The sequence below is a fragment of the Giraffa tippelskirchi genome, chromosome 9 (assembly GCF_054371585.1).
Source record: "Giraffa tippelskirchi isolate mGirTip1 chromosome 9, T2T-mGirTip1v1.2.pri, whole genome shotgun sequence".
NCBI lineage: Eukaryota > Metazoa > Chordata > Mammalia > Artiodactyla > Giraffidae > Giraffa > Giraffa tippelskirchi.
In genome coordinates, this window is record NC_137283.1 from 130,335,242 (window position 1) to 130,351,549 (window position 16,308).

At 38.2% G+C, this 16,308-nt stretch overlaps 1 protein-coding gene across 2 annotated transcripts in view; it reads right to left on the reverse strand.

The window, feature by feature from the left end:
- The window catches only part of CYB5R4 (cytochrome b5 reductase 4), a 95,999-nt gene that overhangs the window by 29,954 nt on the left and 49,737 nt on the right, over window positions 1–16,308 (reverse strand). For both annotated transcript variants that reach the window (XM_081529783.1, XM_081529782.1), the window contains 4 exons: window positions 12,264–12,321; window positions 10,331–10,424; window positions 6,522–6,554; window positions 4,394–4,516 (listed from right to left, as the gene is read on the reverse strand). In XM_081529783.1, coding sequence (XP_081385909.1) covers window positions 4,394–4,516; window positions 6,522–6,554; window positions 10,331–10,424; window positions 12,264–12,321 — 308 coding nt within the window. The remainder of the gene's footprint in view (window positions 1–4,393; window positions 4,517–6,521; window positions 6,555–10,330; window positions 10,425–12,263; window positions 12,322–16,308) is intronic.

Genomic DNA, 16,308 nt, shown 5'->3' on the forward strand with positions numbered 1-16,308 from the left:
AGAAGGTATTGCATTAAAAGTCTTCAATTTACATGCTTAATTTCAAACTTAAATTTTTTAACTAAGAAAAAAGAAAGAAGCCAGCATGCTAATATCATAAAAATTGATAATTCTGGTAATACACATTGAAAATCTAGGAACCACATGATAGAATAAACATTTGAACTTACTGACAGCAAATTAAATCATAATATTTTGATGATGTAAGTATTCAGCTTTGCTAGTGCAGAAAATAACCTGTAGTTTTGTCATGAGTTAGGAAAGAGAAAGGACAAAGAAGAAATGAATCTGTGCTAATTCGGGCAAATAAATAGAAGAAATCCCCTAAACTCTGAGTCATTTTCCAAAGTAGAAAATCTAATTCACTGAAAAATACAAGCGTGGCTCCAATTTCACACAAAAAAGCTAAAGCAAACTATGGCGGCTCACGACTCAAGCCGAAATTTATGGCAGGGATGAAAGAGTTCATGGAAAGCCTCAGGCAATTATAGGGAAGAATACTTGACCAATGTTCATTCTAACTATTTCTAAATAGAGGTCAACCTTGGTTCTCAGTATCATTTATTTCTAGGACTTAGCTTTTATCTGGTTTGCTATGATTTTTCAATCACTAGAGAGTCAGATAATTTCAGGGCAACAGATTTTACCTTAATAATATCTTTTTTCATTTTCATGGTCTTTTACCTGTTCTCTTCTAATCTGCTGCATCTGCTATTATTCCTCTCGTTTCCACCTACCTTATACCGTGCAACTGAGACCTCCTGCTCTTGGAAAATGAATCTATTTGACCTTTCCCACATATGGCTTATATTTTCTTTCTCTGCCACCTGCAAAAGGTCTGGCACAATAAGTACCCAGTAATGATATCTGGAAAGTCCTTCATGACTTTCTTTTTCAAGTCACTTTCAAAACATTGCTTGAAATTCACCTTCATTCATGGAGAGTCATTTAAGGTCAGATTGATCTGCATCTGTTCGCTTAAGGTTACCTTAGAATATATTCAAGTTTGCATTAAGTAACTTCCTCTTATTGGCCTATGTCTTGATATAAGTATTCTTTAACTTCATGTTTATGTATGCTCTTTCTTTCACCTAGGGAAATAATTCTGATGCCATTTATTTGTTACATACCACAATACCTAAAATAGCATTCCACACACAATAAGTACTCAAAATGCAGCTACTTGATACTTATCTGAAAATTAAAATATTATCTACAAACATATTTTCATAGTTTTAAATATTTAAAGATGGTAAACTGAATATATGCAGTTAGTTTCTTCTAACCCTTCCCTAAAATAAAAGCAAAGATGGTGTGTGTGTGTGTGTGTGTGTGTGTATACATGTGTGAGTGAGAGTGTTTGGTTGTTTTTTAAGGCATAGCCTGTAAGGATAGAAAGAACTGACTCAGTTAACTGTAAAGCTAAATTGCAAACTAGACCTACAAAAAACCAAGGATCAATCCATCTGTAATATAAGATCTCATTAAGGTTTAGAAATTGGCAGGACCAAGTATCTCTGGAATCAGAGGGAAGGAAGAGCTGAAACTGCTGTCTGGATTAAAGTTCATTTGGAGCCTAGCTGTCTCCCCTAGCCCCACCTTTCTGAAGTCTCCCTATTTCACACAGCCACAGGCTGATTCTCTATTATTCTGCCAAAATATCAGAATTTTGCTCTCTTGTAGAGGGCAAAGCAAAGAGTCTCTGGACTGCATATATTTTATAGGCTGAACTGTGTGCATCTCAATGTTCAACATTAAAGTCACATCTCCAGTACTAGAGAATGCAACTATATTTGGAGATGGAGTATTTTAAAACGTGAGTGAGTTAAAATGAGGTCATTTGGATGGTCCCTCGTCCAATGGGCCTGATGTCCTTATAAGAAGAGGCAACAAGGACACAGGCACAGAGGGGAGATCACGTGAAGACAGCCACCTACATGCCAAGGAGACGCGGCGGGAGAAGCCGACCCTACCAGAATCTTAGTGTCAGACTTGAGCCTTCAGACTCTGAGAAATACACTTCTGTTATTATCCCACTAAGTCTGTGGTACTTTTTTATGGCAACCTTAGTAGACTAATACAGGGCAGTTGACAAAACAAATTTTAAAAAGGAAATTAAAGTTTACAGATACCCCTGCCTTCTTTTCCCATGTAACTTTTGAAATGTTGGGTGCAAGGTAGAAAACTGTTTAGAGACTCCGGCAAAACACTGGCATCAGACTTTTTCTGATCCAGCCACACAGCGAACGTTTCTTTTCTGATCCACAGAAAGGATCCAGTGACACAGCGAATGTTACTGTCAGCAAGCAATGCCCACACACACTGTTTCCAACCGGCTTTTAGAGTTCAACCCAGAAATACACGCAGACAGTCAAGGATCAGCAGACATTCAAAGGAAGCATCTAATATGAAAGACAGACCAAAACGAGGCTAGGCTACACAGGGAAACAAAAACTCTAATAAAACACTATCAGTAATTCTTAAAAAGCTAAGAGAAGGGAGTAAATAGGATGCTAAAATAAATAAATAAAAATCAAAAGAGTCCTCTGAAGTTAAAAATATGAAAGTAGAAATGAGTTACTCAACAGCAGAGTTAGAAAACACAGCTGAGTGGTACATATACACAATGGAATATTACTCAGCCATTAAAAAAAATACATTTGAACCGGTTCTACTGAGATGGATGAAACTGGAGCCCATTATACAGAGTGAAGTAAGCCAGAAAGAAAAACAACAATACAGTATACTAATGCATATATATGGAATCTGAAAGATGGTAACGATAACCCTATATGCGAGACAGAATAAGAGACACAGATGCATGGAACAATTTTATGGACTCTGAGGGAGAAGGTGAGGGTGGGACGTTCTGGGAGAATGGCATTGAGACATGTGTATTGTCATATGTGAAACAGAGCACCATTCCATGTTCGATGCATGTGACAAGGGCTCAGGGCCGGGGCAATGGGATGATCCAGAAGGATGAGAGGGGGAGGGAGGTGGGTGGGGGGTTCGGGAAGGGGAACACATGTAAACCCATGGCTGATTCTTGTCAATGTATGGCAAAAACTATTACAATATTGTAAAGTAATTAGCCCCCAACTAAAATAAATAAATTTATAAAAAAAATAAAATAAAATAAAAAAAAAAATAAAAATAACCTTCATAAATTTAAAAAAAAAAAAAAAAAAAGAAAGAAAACACAGCTGAAAACAACTCCCAAAAAGTAGAACAATAGGACAAAATTGAAAATAAGAGAGAAAAGACAAGATAAATAGAGAACTGGTTAAGAAGGCTTAAAATAAGAACTTCTAGGGACTTCCCTGGTGGGTGGTCCAGTGGTTAAGATTTCACCTACTAATGCAGGGGACATGGGTTCCATCCCTGGTCTGGGAACTAAGATCCCACATGCCGTGGGGTGACTAAGCCATCGCTACTGAGCCTGCACGCTCCAGAGCGTGCTCCTCAACAAGAGAAGCCACCGCATCATGAAGCCTGAGCACCACGCTAGTCAAAGCCCGAGCACATCAATGAAGAGCAGGTGTGCCACATCAAAGGACCCAGTGCAGCCGAAAATAAATAAATAAGAAATAATACATTTTTTAAGAAGTCTCTAAAAAAAAAAAAAAAAAAGAACACTTCTAAAAAGTAAAAACAGACCATGGAGGGAAGACAAATCAGTACTTGCCAGACACAAGGGTCTTAAGTTTCCATAAGGGAAAGATTAGCACAAGGGATGACCATTTGGCACAAAAGTTGAGAACAGACCCCCATTAAGGTCCATCAAACTATGACATTTCAAAACACTTGGAGCAAGAGGCAGATCCCACCGATTTCCAAAGAAAACATGGAGTGATGCACTTCGTGCAAGTTCATCAGGCAGAACACTTATAATATGCAGCTCTGCCTATAAGATGTTACACTTAGAAGCTCTAAAAAATAAAGGGAGAAAATGAGCGGTATTATCTTTAGGAAGTAAACTCAGAAACTCGTTTAGGTAAGCACAGAGGCAATAAACGTGCTTTCTCTAACAGAAAAAAATTAGATGTGCCTACAGGGCATAAACTTTACTTGCTTTTGCACCTTTTGTAAAAGGGAACCTGGAGGAGTGAAGGAATGAAGGAATGACAGGTCTAAGTGGGCATTCTCCCTTTAGCTATCATTACGTAATGACCCCATTATGCCTAAACATTAGATAGCAGAGTCAGAAGTGTAATCTCTGTTTAAAAAAATAAAAAAGGAGGATAACAAACCCAATGCCCCATTTCAATTCCTTAGAAAGAGACCCAAGGACCCTTTGGCTCACTGGAAGTGGTCCTCCAAATTCTGGTACAACTGAGCCACTGACATACATTTTCATGAACCCAGGACTCAAAATAACAGCATAGCCTACCTGTATCTTTCTTTGGAATAAATGAATTATGATTCTTCAGGGGATGACCAAGGCATTTCCAAGAAGTATTCTCTTTTTTCTTCAAGACGATCTCTATTTTTCCCACATTCTCAACAACTAGCACTGAAAAGCAGATAAACTCCATTTGTATTCATTGTATTAAATATGAGAGTTTATTTTTAAACCAGTCTTTCTCAAACAACCCAAATGTCCTGATCTGATATGAATGACATTGATCATTAGTGAAATAAATAAAATTTTTGGTACATATTCCTCAAAATTGTTTATGCCTTATATGATGTTAAATCCAGTTTATGTTAAATTCAGATTAACTTCCTTCAAATTAATATATCAGGGGCCAAACTAATACATAATGCTGGTTTTTATACAACCTCAAATAGAGCCATGGCAACTAATACACAGCTTTAAAAAAAAAAAACCTTAAATATACAAACTAGCCATTGAATGAATCCACAAAAGCAAATTTAATTTATACTCTATTAACATTTCTTGGGATCTGAGAGAGTCTTATGAGTGAATTCAGTAAACCAATACTGAGCTTAATAAACAGAAAAGGCTCTAGGAGAATGAATCCCTATAAATTATCCTTATAATTATCAATCTTTGATAATTAAAAATCTTTTATATTATCTTTTTATTTTTGAATATTTGAAACAGTTTAGAATATATGAATATAATATTAATAATATAATAAGCTTTAAAAGGTGATTATATTTTATGAATTAAATGTGTTTTTAAAGATTTAAAGTACATTTCTTTTTGCCTTTAGAAACAATATTATTCTTCCTCACTGTAAACATATAAATCAGCAGCAATTTAACAACTTTTAAAGACAGAACAGCCGGATGAATTCAATTCTGTGAGCACTGATTTGTAGCTTAATAAACATAAAAAATCCTTGATTTCAAAGAGCTTAATTAATACAATTTATAGAACTTACTATGGTGTATATAGAAAAAGGAAGGTACAGAACCAGCGTAATGTAATCTCACGGTGCTTTAAAACAAGAAACCACATATATACAAATACGGAACGGAATATTATTCAGCCTTATAAAAGGGGATCCTGATAGCTGCAACAATCTATGATAAACCTAGAGGGCATTATACTAAGTGAAATAAATAAGACAGAGAAGACAAATACTGCATGGTATCACTATATGTGCAAATTTGAAAAAAAAAAGTCAAACTCATAGAAACAGTAGCAAAACAGTGTCAGGCGTCAGGGGTGAGGGGGAAATAGGAAGAGGTTGACAAAAGAGTATGAACTTTCAGCTATAAGGTGAATAAAGTCTGAAGATCTCATGTATAACATGGTGACTGTAGTTGATGACACTGTCTTGTATAACTGAAATTACATACAAAGGTAAACATGTGAGATGATGGATGTATAATTTGATTGTGTGAATCTTCACAATGTATATACCTTTATTGAATTAACATGTTGTATACTTTAAGTCTTTAAACAGATCACAATTTTGTCAATTATATCTCAATAAAGCTAAAGAAAAAAAACCTACCATTCTCTGATGAGTCTTCTATTGTTAAACAGCTGTGTAAAATCCATTGTGCGTTTATATGATATACATAATTAATGATATACATAATTTAATATGCTTTGGGTCTCCTGCATTGCAGGCAGACGCTTTACCATCTGAGCTACCAGGGAAGCCCTTGTTAACATTAAACATTTATATATACACCTAAGAAAAACTTGTCTGGTCAAGTATATTTCTACAAGCTACATGTCAGGAGTAGGGCAGGAGGGAAGAATGGAGACAGGAATTTTCTTTCTAATGAGAGGAAATGACAAGGGCAAAGATGAAATGAATAAGGGAAAAGGGACAAGGGGTGGGAGGGACTGACACCAGAGGGAAAAGGTCCATTCAAAAATTAACATGTATGTTTATATAGAAAACATCATATCCCTGTTCTGCAACATGAACATATACATGTGAACAATAAGACAAATGCTGTCCCCCGATACATGCGAATGTGGGTATATGTACATACAAACATCACAGTGGTAGCTGTCCCCCCAAAGGTGTGCATGTATGTATGTATGTGTGTGTGTATATGTACATACATACATTATGTTGGTAGCTTACCAGAAAAATCTTCCTGAATCTCATGACTTAGGGCTGGAGAAAAAGAAAAAAAAATTCAGTTAAGATCCAATTTCAATTCCTACAATCTACAAACACTATATAAGATTATTTAAATGGTTGTTTCATGCACTATTTCAAATCTCTCAAACATATCCTAAGAAACCATAGGGAAAAACTGAATACAAACAAAATGTATATAATACATGGAGAAAAATTATTTAAATATATTCTTTTAGTTGTTCCATTTCTCTCCTTATTAATTAAAGAGTAAATACTCAATCACCCACAAGTGGGTAACCCACACTGGTTTAAGGATGGTCCCAGCCTGACAAATCCTACAAACCGAGAAAGGAGCAGGGCAGGGAGGGAGGCAGCACATGAAACACACAAGCTCCGGGGTGTGCACATGTGCATGTGAGGACAGGCCAGGTCTGGGTCTGGATAAATTTTTCTTTTCTTACTGTTCTCTAAGTTGGATAGTCATTTAGAAAAATTGTACAAAAAAGATCTTCACGACCCAGATAATCACGATGGTGTGAACACTCACCTCGAGCCAGACATCCTGGAATGTGAAGTCAAGTGGGCCTTAGGAAGCATTACTATGAACAAAGCTAGTGGAGGTGATGGAATTCCAGTTGAGCTATTTCAAATCCTCAAAGATGATGCTGTGAAAGTGCTGCATTCAATATGTCAGCAAATTTGGAAAACTCAGCAGTGGCCACAGGAATGGAAAAGGTCAGTTTTCATTCCAATCCCAAAGAAAGGCAATGCCAAAGAATGCTTAAACTACTGCACAATTGCACTCATCTCACATGCTAGTAAGGTAATGCTCAAAATTCTCCAAGCCAAGTTTCAGCAATACGTGAACCGTGAACTTCCAGATGTTCAAGCTGGTTTTAGAAAAGGCAGAGGAACCAGAGATCAAATTGCCAACATCTGCTGGATCATCAAAAAAGCAAGAGTTCCAGAAAAACATCTATTTCTGCTTTATTGACTATGCCAAAACCTTTGACTGTGTGGATCACAATAAACTGTGGAAAATTCTGAAAGAGATGGGAATACCAGACCACCTGACCTGCCTCTTGAGAAACCTGTATGCAGGTCAGGAAGCAACAGTTAGAACTGGACACGGAACAACAGACTGGTTCCAATTAGGAAAAGAAGCACGTCAAGGTTGTATATTGTCACCCTGATTATTTAACTTATATGCAGAGTACATCATGAGAAATGCTGGGCTGGAAGAAACACAAGCTGGAATCAAGATTGCCGGGAGAAATATCAATAACCTCAGGTATGCAGATGACACCACCCTTATGGCAGAAAGTGAAGAAGAACTAAAGAGCCTCTTGATGAAAGTGAAAGAGGAGAGTGAAAAAGTGGCTTAAAGCTCAACATTCAGAAAACTAAGATCATGGCATCTGGTCCCATCACTTCATGGCAAATAGATGGGGAAACAGTGGAAACAGTGGCTGACTTTATTTTTTTGGGGCTCCAAAATCACTGCAGATGAGGATTGCACCCATGAAATTAAAAGATGCTTACTCCTTGGAAGGAAAGTTATGAACAACCTAGACAGCATATTAAAAAGCAGAGACATTACTTTGCCAGCAAAGGTCTGTCTACTAGTCAAGGCTATGGTTTTTCCAGTAGTCATGTATGGATGTGAGAGTTGGACTATAAAGAAAGCTGCGCGCAGAAGAATTGATGCTTTTGAACTGTGGTATTGGAGAAGACTCTTGAGAGTCCCTTGGACTGTGAGGAGGTCCAACCAGTCCATCCTAAAAGAGATCAGTTCTGTATTCATTGGAAGGGCTGATGTTGAAGCTGAAACTCCAATACTTTGACCACCTGATGGGAAGAGCTGACTCATTGGAAAAGACCCTGATGCTGGGCAAGATTGAGGGCAGGAGGAGCAGGGGACGACAGAGGATGAGATGGTTGGATGGCATCACCGACTCGATGGACATGGGTTTGGGTAAACTCTGGGAGTTGGTGATGGACAGGGAGGCCTGGCATACTGCGGTTCATGGGGTCGCAAAGAGTTGGACACGACTGAGTGACTGAACTGAACTGAACTGTGTGCCACACACTTTGCAGATGCTGTGGGTACCACAGTTAGTGAAAGGGAAAAATCCGTTCCCTTCCAGAACTTACATCCCAGAAGGGGGAGATATAAGTATTTTTACAAACATCTGTTCTAAAGTTCTCTATGTTAATATGGTTCTGTGAAACTTACAATTTTGATTCTGATTTAATATTAGCAACCAGGAGTTTCACATTTTTGACTGTGGAGGTTTTGTTTTTTTGTACATGTGCTAGCTACTGTTAGCTACGGTGTAAACAAAACTAGCCATAAAATATTTGAAACATAATAAATGCTGACACAGAAGTCTTCGTTAAAAACAAATCATGACAGAGCTAAGGAATAATATATACTTTTTTAGACATCTGAGTGTTTTGTTAAAACTCTCCCTAAGAGGCAATATATATTAGATCTTATGCTGGTAAAAAATAAGATAGGATGTATTTCCAGAAGAAAGGTTTAAGATTTGAGGTTGATTAATCTAATGAATGGGGGAAAATAAGAAACAAAAAACATTTATCAACTTCAATTAAATTTAGAACCAAAGGTCCTTTGTTAAGAAAGCCATGAGCAGAATCCCAAGTCAACTGAGGTCTGGAGATTTTCAATTTGTTTTACAAGAGTAAACAGAACATTCTTTACATAAGAATGCATGCTTAAGATACAGTTTCTTCTTGTTGTTTTGGTTTGTTTCATTTTTACTCTCTAACTGGAATAATATTACCTTCTTTAAAGGAGAAAAGGATGAAATCCTAGAGTTACTACAGGTGAGAAATGGATTAGGAATCCTCTATTAATATCTTTGAGTCCAGATTTCAGTCCTGAGTTCTTTCTCCTGATGTATCTGCAACCTCTCAAAACAGACAGAAGTGAATTATATGGTTGGTCTCTGGCTGTGAAGGGACAAGAACCTGAGGGTATAGTACAACCTTGTGGCCCAGGCTACTGTGACGTAGCCTCTGACTTCCCATGACAGAGCTGGCAAGAGATAGGCCAATGGAACTGCGCCTGTGACGTCCACTCAGCAGAAGCACATGACAGGCAGGCCTCTGAAGATGTGTTTGCAGGTATTAAGTAATACGATCTTACAAAGCTGGGCCAGCAAGTATTTCATATGACTGATTTCAGTCACATCTAATCTAATTGTTTAAACTTGGGGAAAGTGAGGTCATACTGCCATTTGCTAGCCCTTTCACTAGTATAAAGAAATAATGGAAAAAAAAACAAAAACCAACAACTGATCAAAAAATGATAAACCAGGCTTCCGTGGTGTCTCAGTGATGAAGACCTCCCAATGCAGGAGACACAGGTTTGATCCTAGTCTGGGAAGGTCCCACAGGCCATGGAGCAGCTGGGCCCGTGCGCCACAACTATTGGGCCTGCGCTTTAGAGCCCAGGAGCTATAACTACGGACCCCATGTGCCACAACTACTAAAGCCAGCATGCCCTGGAATCCGTGCTCTACAAGAGAAGACACCACAAGAAGAAGCCTATGCACTGCAACTAGAGAGTAGACCTCACTCGCCGCAACTAGAGAGAAAGTCCACATAGGAACAAAGATCCAGCACAGCTAAAAATAAATAAGTAAATAAATAAATCTTTAAAATGACCAACCAAAATGACAGTAGCAGATAAAATATTATAGCTATCAAGACTCTACAACCAGTTACAACTATACTTTAAGTAAACAAAAGTTGTTTCCATGAATATAGAATAGGTTACTTACCAACATGTACAAGGTATGAATAATCCTTGATAACTGTCTCGGCTCTAAAGGAACCATCCCGATGATCAACTATTACTGAATCTAAATTGATATCCTTAAACAGAAATCAAAAAGAGAAAGTAAACTTTTTTCTAAACTCTATCACTATATATTTAAGCTGATCGGTGGAAGTTCACATGGTAATTATTTACAGAGCCCAAAAACTAAATCCACATTACTCCTGTTTTTCACTCTCTCATACAACCTCATTCTTCTCCTTCGAAGCATACATCATAATTTTAGCTACATATTTGTCTATGCTTAATGTCTACCTTACCCATTCATTTGTAAACTCTAAGCATAAGGGACGATCTTAACACAACTTCTTAAGCTCAGCTTATCAAAAAAAAAAGCAAAACAAAACCAATTCACTAACAACTTTTCAGATGTCTCTAGTTTCTACATAGCTTTGATACAAGTTATTTTTGTGCCTGTCATTTACACAAGGAACACATCTTTCCACACAGTAAGCTCCCCCTTCCCCTCAGTCATCCACCCTCTGTGCCTCACTGGTATCAACAATGGGAAGAGATGGATCCCAGGCTCCCTAGGCCCTGCCCTCTTGGTTCTAGACTGCTTGGTGAGGAGGGAGTAGGAGGTGGGACATGCAGTGCCACTGGACATCCTGGCTCTTTCAGGCAGAGGCTGGCCACTCTGGCAGGACCATCAAATCCTACTTCAGGAGGAGGAGGAACGCACTCACTCAGATGCAGTTCTGCCACCACAGAAGTAGCATGAATTCTCAGGAATCCCTGGCTGCCAGAACTTGTCTCTAAATCTCTATGGTTCCCCAAGTGTGGAGGCCCTGCAGGATGCTGGAGGATGTGCCTGGAGATGCTGTAAGTTGCCTGCTTATTCATCTGATTTCCCAGGTTGGACTGTAAGCCTGGTGAGATCTCAGTCTCTATGAATCTGGCCCACCTGTAGATTTCTGAATTATACAGCAGTGTCCAGAATGAAGCAGTGTTCAATAAATACTTAATGAATGAGTTAATTCCCTAATTTTAGTTTCCAGAGGACATCTAAAGCTGGTTAGTAGCTTAAGCATACTAAGACACAGCAATACTCTCTCCTGTCTCTTGAATTCCAATACATGTGCAGGAAATCAGTTCATACAGTGAAGTTAAACTGGGACTCTCACTGCTGTTCAGTTCAGTTCAGTTCATTTGTTCACTTGTGTACGATTCTTTCTGACCCCATGGACTGCAGCACGCCAGGCTTCCCCATCCCATCATCAACTCCTGGAGCTTGCTCAAACTCATGTCCTTCAAGTCAGTGATGCCATCCAACCATCTCTTCCTCTGTTGTCCCCTTCTCCTCCTGCCTTCAATCTTTCCCAGCATCAGGGTCTTTTCCAATGAGTCAGTTCTTCTCATCAGGTGGCCAAAGTACTAGAGTTTCAGCTTCAACATCAGTCCTTCCAATGTATATTCAGGACTGGTTTCCTTTAGAATTGACTGGTTTGATCTCCTTGCAGTCCAAGGGTAACTCACTGCTGTTATCCATGCATAAAAACAAACAAAATCACAGAAGAGCATATAAAATAATGGGTTGGCTGAAAGGTTTCTTCGGGTTTTTGTACGATGTTATAGAAAAATCAGATCAAACTTCTTGGCCAACCCACTACTTCCTGTTTTTTTTCCTGAGATGCTGTGGCATGTGTGTTAAGAGCATATACTATGGAGCCATCCTGCCTGGGATCAAAATGTTAGATCTGCCATTTACTGTGTGACTCTGCTAAATTACCTAATCTCTGTTTCCTCACCTGTAAAATAGGGATAATGAAAGGATCTATCTCATAGAATTGCTGTAAGTTAATACAAGATGAGTGCTCAGAAATGTGCTTGCATGTAGCTTATTATTTATTTTTTTCTGATGTTAAAAACATGTTTACCTTCTGTTTAGTATATATGATGATGGTGACTAAAGAGTCTGTTTGGAACCAGTCATAGCTGTAAAATATTAAAAAAAAGAATGAATAATTATATGCATTAACATAAATTAACCATTAAAGATATAATTTTAAAATATATACAGTCAAAAACATACAATATGACACAATAGATACATGATTTAAAACATGTACTTTATTTTTTTTTTAATTTATTTATTTTAGTTGGGGGCTAATTACTTTACAATATTGTAGTGGTTTTTGCCATACCTTGACATGAATCAGCCATGGGTTTACATGTGTTCCCCATCCTGAACCCCCCTCCCACCTCCCTCCCCCTCCCATCCCTCTGGGTCATCCCATTGCCCCAGCCCTGAGCATTTGTCTCATGCATCGAACCTGGAATGGTGTTGTTTCACATATGATAATATATATAAAACATGTATTTTAAAACCTACAGTAAGAACTATATTTTCTGAGGGAAACTTTTTCACTAAATAATCAGTAGTGTGAGATGAAGTAACTTGCAATTATTTCTCAATTTAAAATGCCTATACTTCCATGTTTATGCCCCAACCATTAATGCCAAAGTAGCTGAAGTTAACCAGTTCTGTGAAGACCTACAAGACCTTCTAGAATTAACACCAAAAACAGATGTCCTTTTCACCATAGGGGATTGGAATGCAAAAGTAGGAAGTCAAGAGATACCTGGAGTAACAGGCAAGTTTGGCCTTGAAGTACAAAATGAAGCAGGGCAAAGGCTAACAGAGTTTTGTCGAGAGAACACACTGGTCATAGCAAACACCCTCTTTCTTTTCTTTTTTTTTTTTTTTAAACACCCTCTTTCAATGACACGAGATGACTCCACACATAGATATCACCAGATGGTCAATACTGAAATCAGATTGATTATATTCTTTTCAGCCAAAGATGGAGAAGCTCTATACTGTCAGCAGAAATAAGACCTGGAGCTGACTGTGGCTCAGATCATGAGCTCTTCACTGAAAAATTCAGGCTTAAATTGAAGAGTAGGGAAAAACACTAGGCCATTCAGATATGATCTAAATCAAAACCCTTATGATTTCATAGTGGAAGTGACAAAGAGATTCAAGGGATCAGATCTGGTACACAGAGTGCCTGAAAAACTACGGACAGAGGTTTGTAACATTGTACAGTAGGTGCTGATCAAAACCACCCCAAAGAAAAAGAAATGCAAGAAGGCAAACTGGTTGTCTAAGGAGGCCTTCCAAAGAGCTGACAAAAGAAGAGAAGCCAAATGCAAAGGAAAAAGGAAAGATATACCCACCTGAATGCAGAGTTCCAGAGAATAGTAAAGAGAGAAAAGAAAAGCCTTCTTAAGTGAACAATGCAAACAAAAGAGGTAAACAGTAGAATGGAAAAGAACAGAAATCTCTTCACGAAAACTGGAGATATCAAGGGAACATTTCATTCAAGAATGGGCACGATAAAATGACAGAAATGGCAAGGACCTACGAGAAACAGAAGAGATTAAGAGGTGGTAATAAAACACAGAAGAACTACACAAAAAATACTGCAGTGACTCAAATAGCGACAATGGTGTGGTCACTCACCTAGAGCCACACATCCTGGAGTGTGAAGTCAAGGTGGCCTTAGGAAACATTACACCAACAAAGCTAGTGGAGGTGATGGAATTCGAGCTTAGCTATTTCAAATCCTAAAAGATGATGCTGTTAAAGTCAGCTCAATACGTCAGCAAATGTGGAATACTCAGCAGTGGCCACAGGACTGGAAAAGGTCAGTTTTCATTCCAATACCAAAGAAAGGCAATGCCAAAGAATGTTCAAACAACCATAAAAGTGCACTCATTTCACATGCTAGCAAGGTAATGCTCAAGATCCTTCAAGCTAGGCTTCAACAGTATGTGAACCAAGAACTTTCCGATGTACAAGTTGAATTTAGAAAAGGCAGAAGAATCAGAAATCAAAATTGCCAACATCCGTTAGAGAAAGTAAGGGAATTCCAGAAAAGCATCTATTTCTCGTCACTGACTATGTTAAAGCCTTTGACTGTGTGGATCACAACAAACTGTGGAAAATTCTTAAAGAGATGGGAATACTAGACTAACTTACCTGTCTCCTGAGAAATCTGTATGCAGGTCAAGAAGTCAAGAAGCAATAGTTAGAACTGGAATGGCAAATAGACTGGTTCAAAAATTGGGAAAGGAGTATGTCAAATCTGTATACTGTCACCCTGCTTATTTAAACTTATATGCAGAATACCATGGAAAATGCCAGGTTGGGTAAATGACAAACTTGAATTAAGATTGCTGGCAGTAATATCAATAACCTCAGACATGAAGATGATACTACTCTAATGGCAGAAATTGAAGAGGAACTAAAGAGCCTCTTGATGAGGGTGAAAAAGGAGAGTGAAAAAAGCTGGCTTAAAATTCAACATTAACAAAATGAAGATTGTGGCATCTGGTCCCACCACTTCATGGCAAATAGAAAAGGAAAAAGTGGAAGATTTTATTTTCTTGGTCTCCAAAATCACTACAAATGGTGACCGCAACCATGAAATTAAAAGACGTTTGTTCCTTGGAAGGAAAGCTATGATAAACCTAGACAGCGTTTTACAAAGCAGAGACATCACTTTGCTGACAAAGGTCTGTATAGTCAAAGCTATGGTTTTTCCAATAGTCATGTACAGATGTGAGAGCTGGACAATAAAAACAGCTGAACGCCAAAGAATTGATGCTTTTGAACTGTCGTGCTGGAGAAGACTCTTGAAAGTCCACTGGACTGCAAGGAGATCAAACAAGTCAATCCTAAAGGAAATCAACCCTGAGTATTCAATAGAAGGACAGATGCTGAAGCTCCAACACTTCGGCCACCTGATAGGAAGAGTCAACTCCTTGGAAAAGAACCTGATGCTGGGCAAGATTGAGGGCATGAGGAGAAGGGGACAGCAGAGGAGGAGATGGATGGATGGCATCATCGACTCAATGATTATGAGTTTGAGCAAACTCTGGGAGATGGTAAAGGACAGAGAAGCCTGGCTTGCTGTACTCCATGGGGCTGCAAGGAGTCAGACACAACTTAGTAACTGAACAACAACAATACTTCATGTATACCAGCAAATACATGGACAGATACTATAGGTATACCAACTGGGATAAAAACAAACCACCTCCTTGACAAGGCACTTTTTATAAAGGTTACACATCTAAAATACCTTGTATCAGAGCAGTAACACAACATGTTTTCTGAAGGAAAATGACAAAATCTACACGCTTATTACCTTGACTCTTCCCTATCACTATTATATTACCCACAAAATTAACTCACCAAGGATGTTTATAACAGTCAATAGCAAAAATTTAAGGAAAAGGTACATCATCTGTTTTGTAAAACTTCTGATCAAATTGATTCAGTTTTTGTTCTTATTACCTGTATACAGGCCCCCAGTGTGAATCTTACAAGAGATACCCCGAGGCCCTTAACTTAAAATTGTATATGAAATAACTTAACAGATGTAACAAGTACAGCAGGATGCTACTGTTACAGACTCACCTTGTGGGGAAAGGTGGTAAGAGAAAACGACAAATAACACACACAACCCTAGGGCATGTGAAATATCATTAACAAAATTATACATGGATTGCTTAATTTACTAAGACAGTACAATACGTTTCCAAAAAGTTTTATTAAAAAACTGATAAAACAAACTAGACATACAAAATAATGCTGTCGGTGTTTAATTGCTAAGTTGTGTCTGACTCTTTTGAAACCCCATGGACTGTAGCCTGCCAGGCTCCTCCTCTGTCCATGGGATTTCTCAGGCAAGAATACTGGAGTGAGTTGCCATTTCCTTCTCTAGGGGATCTTCCTGACCCAGGGGTTGAACCTGCATTAGCAGAAGGATTCTTGACCACTGAGCCACTAGGGAAGTATTTTACAGTTCAATAAATTATGGATACTTAATCAATTTCCATCATATGATGGAATACAGACCAAAAAATGCCTTTGCAGAATATTTCATGACTTACAAAATTGATCACAGAATA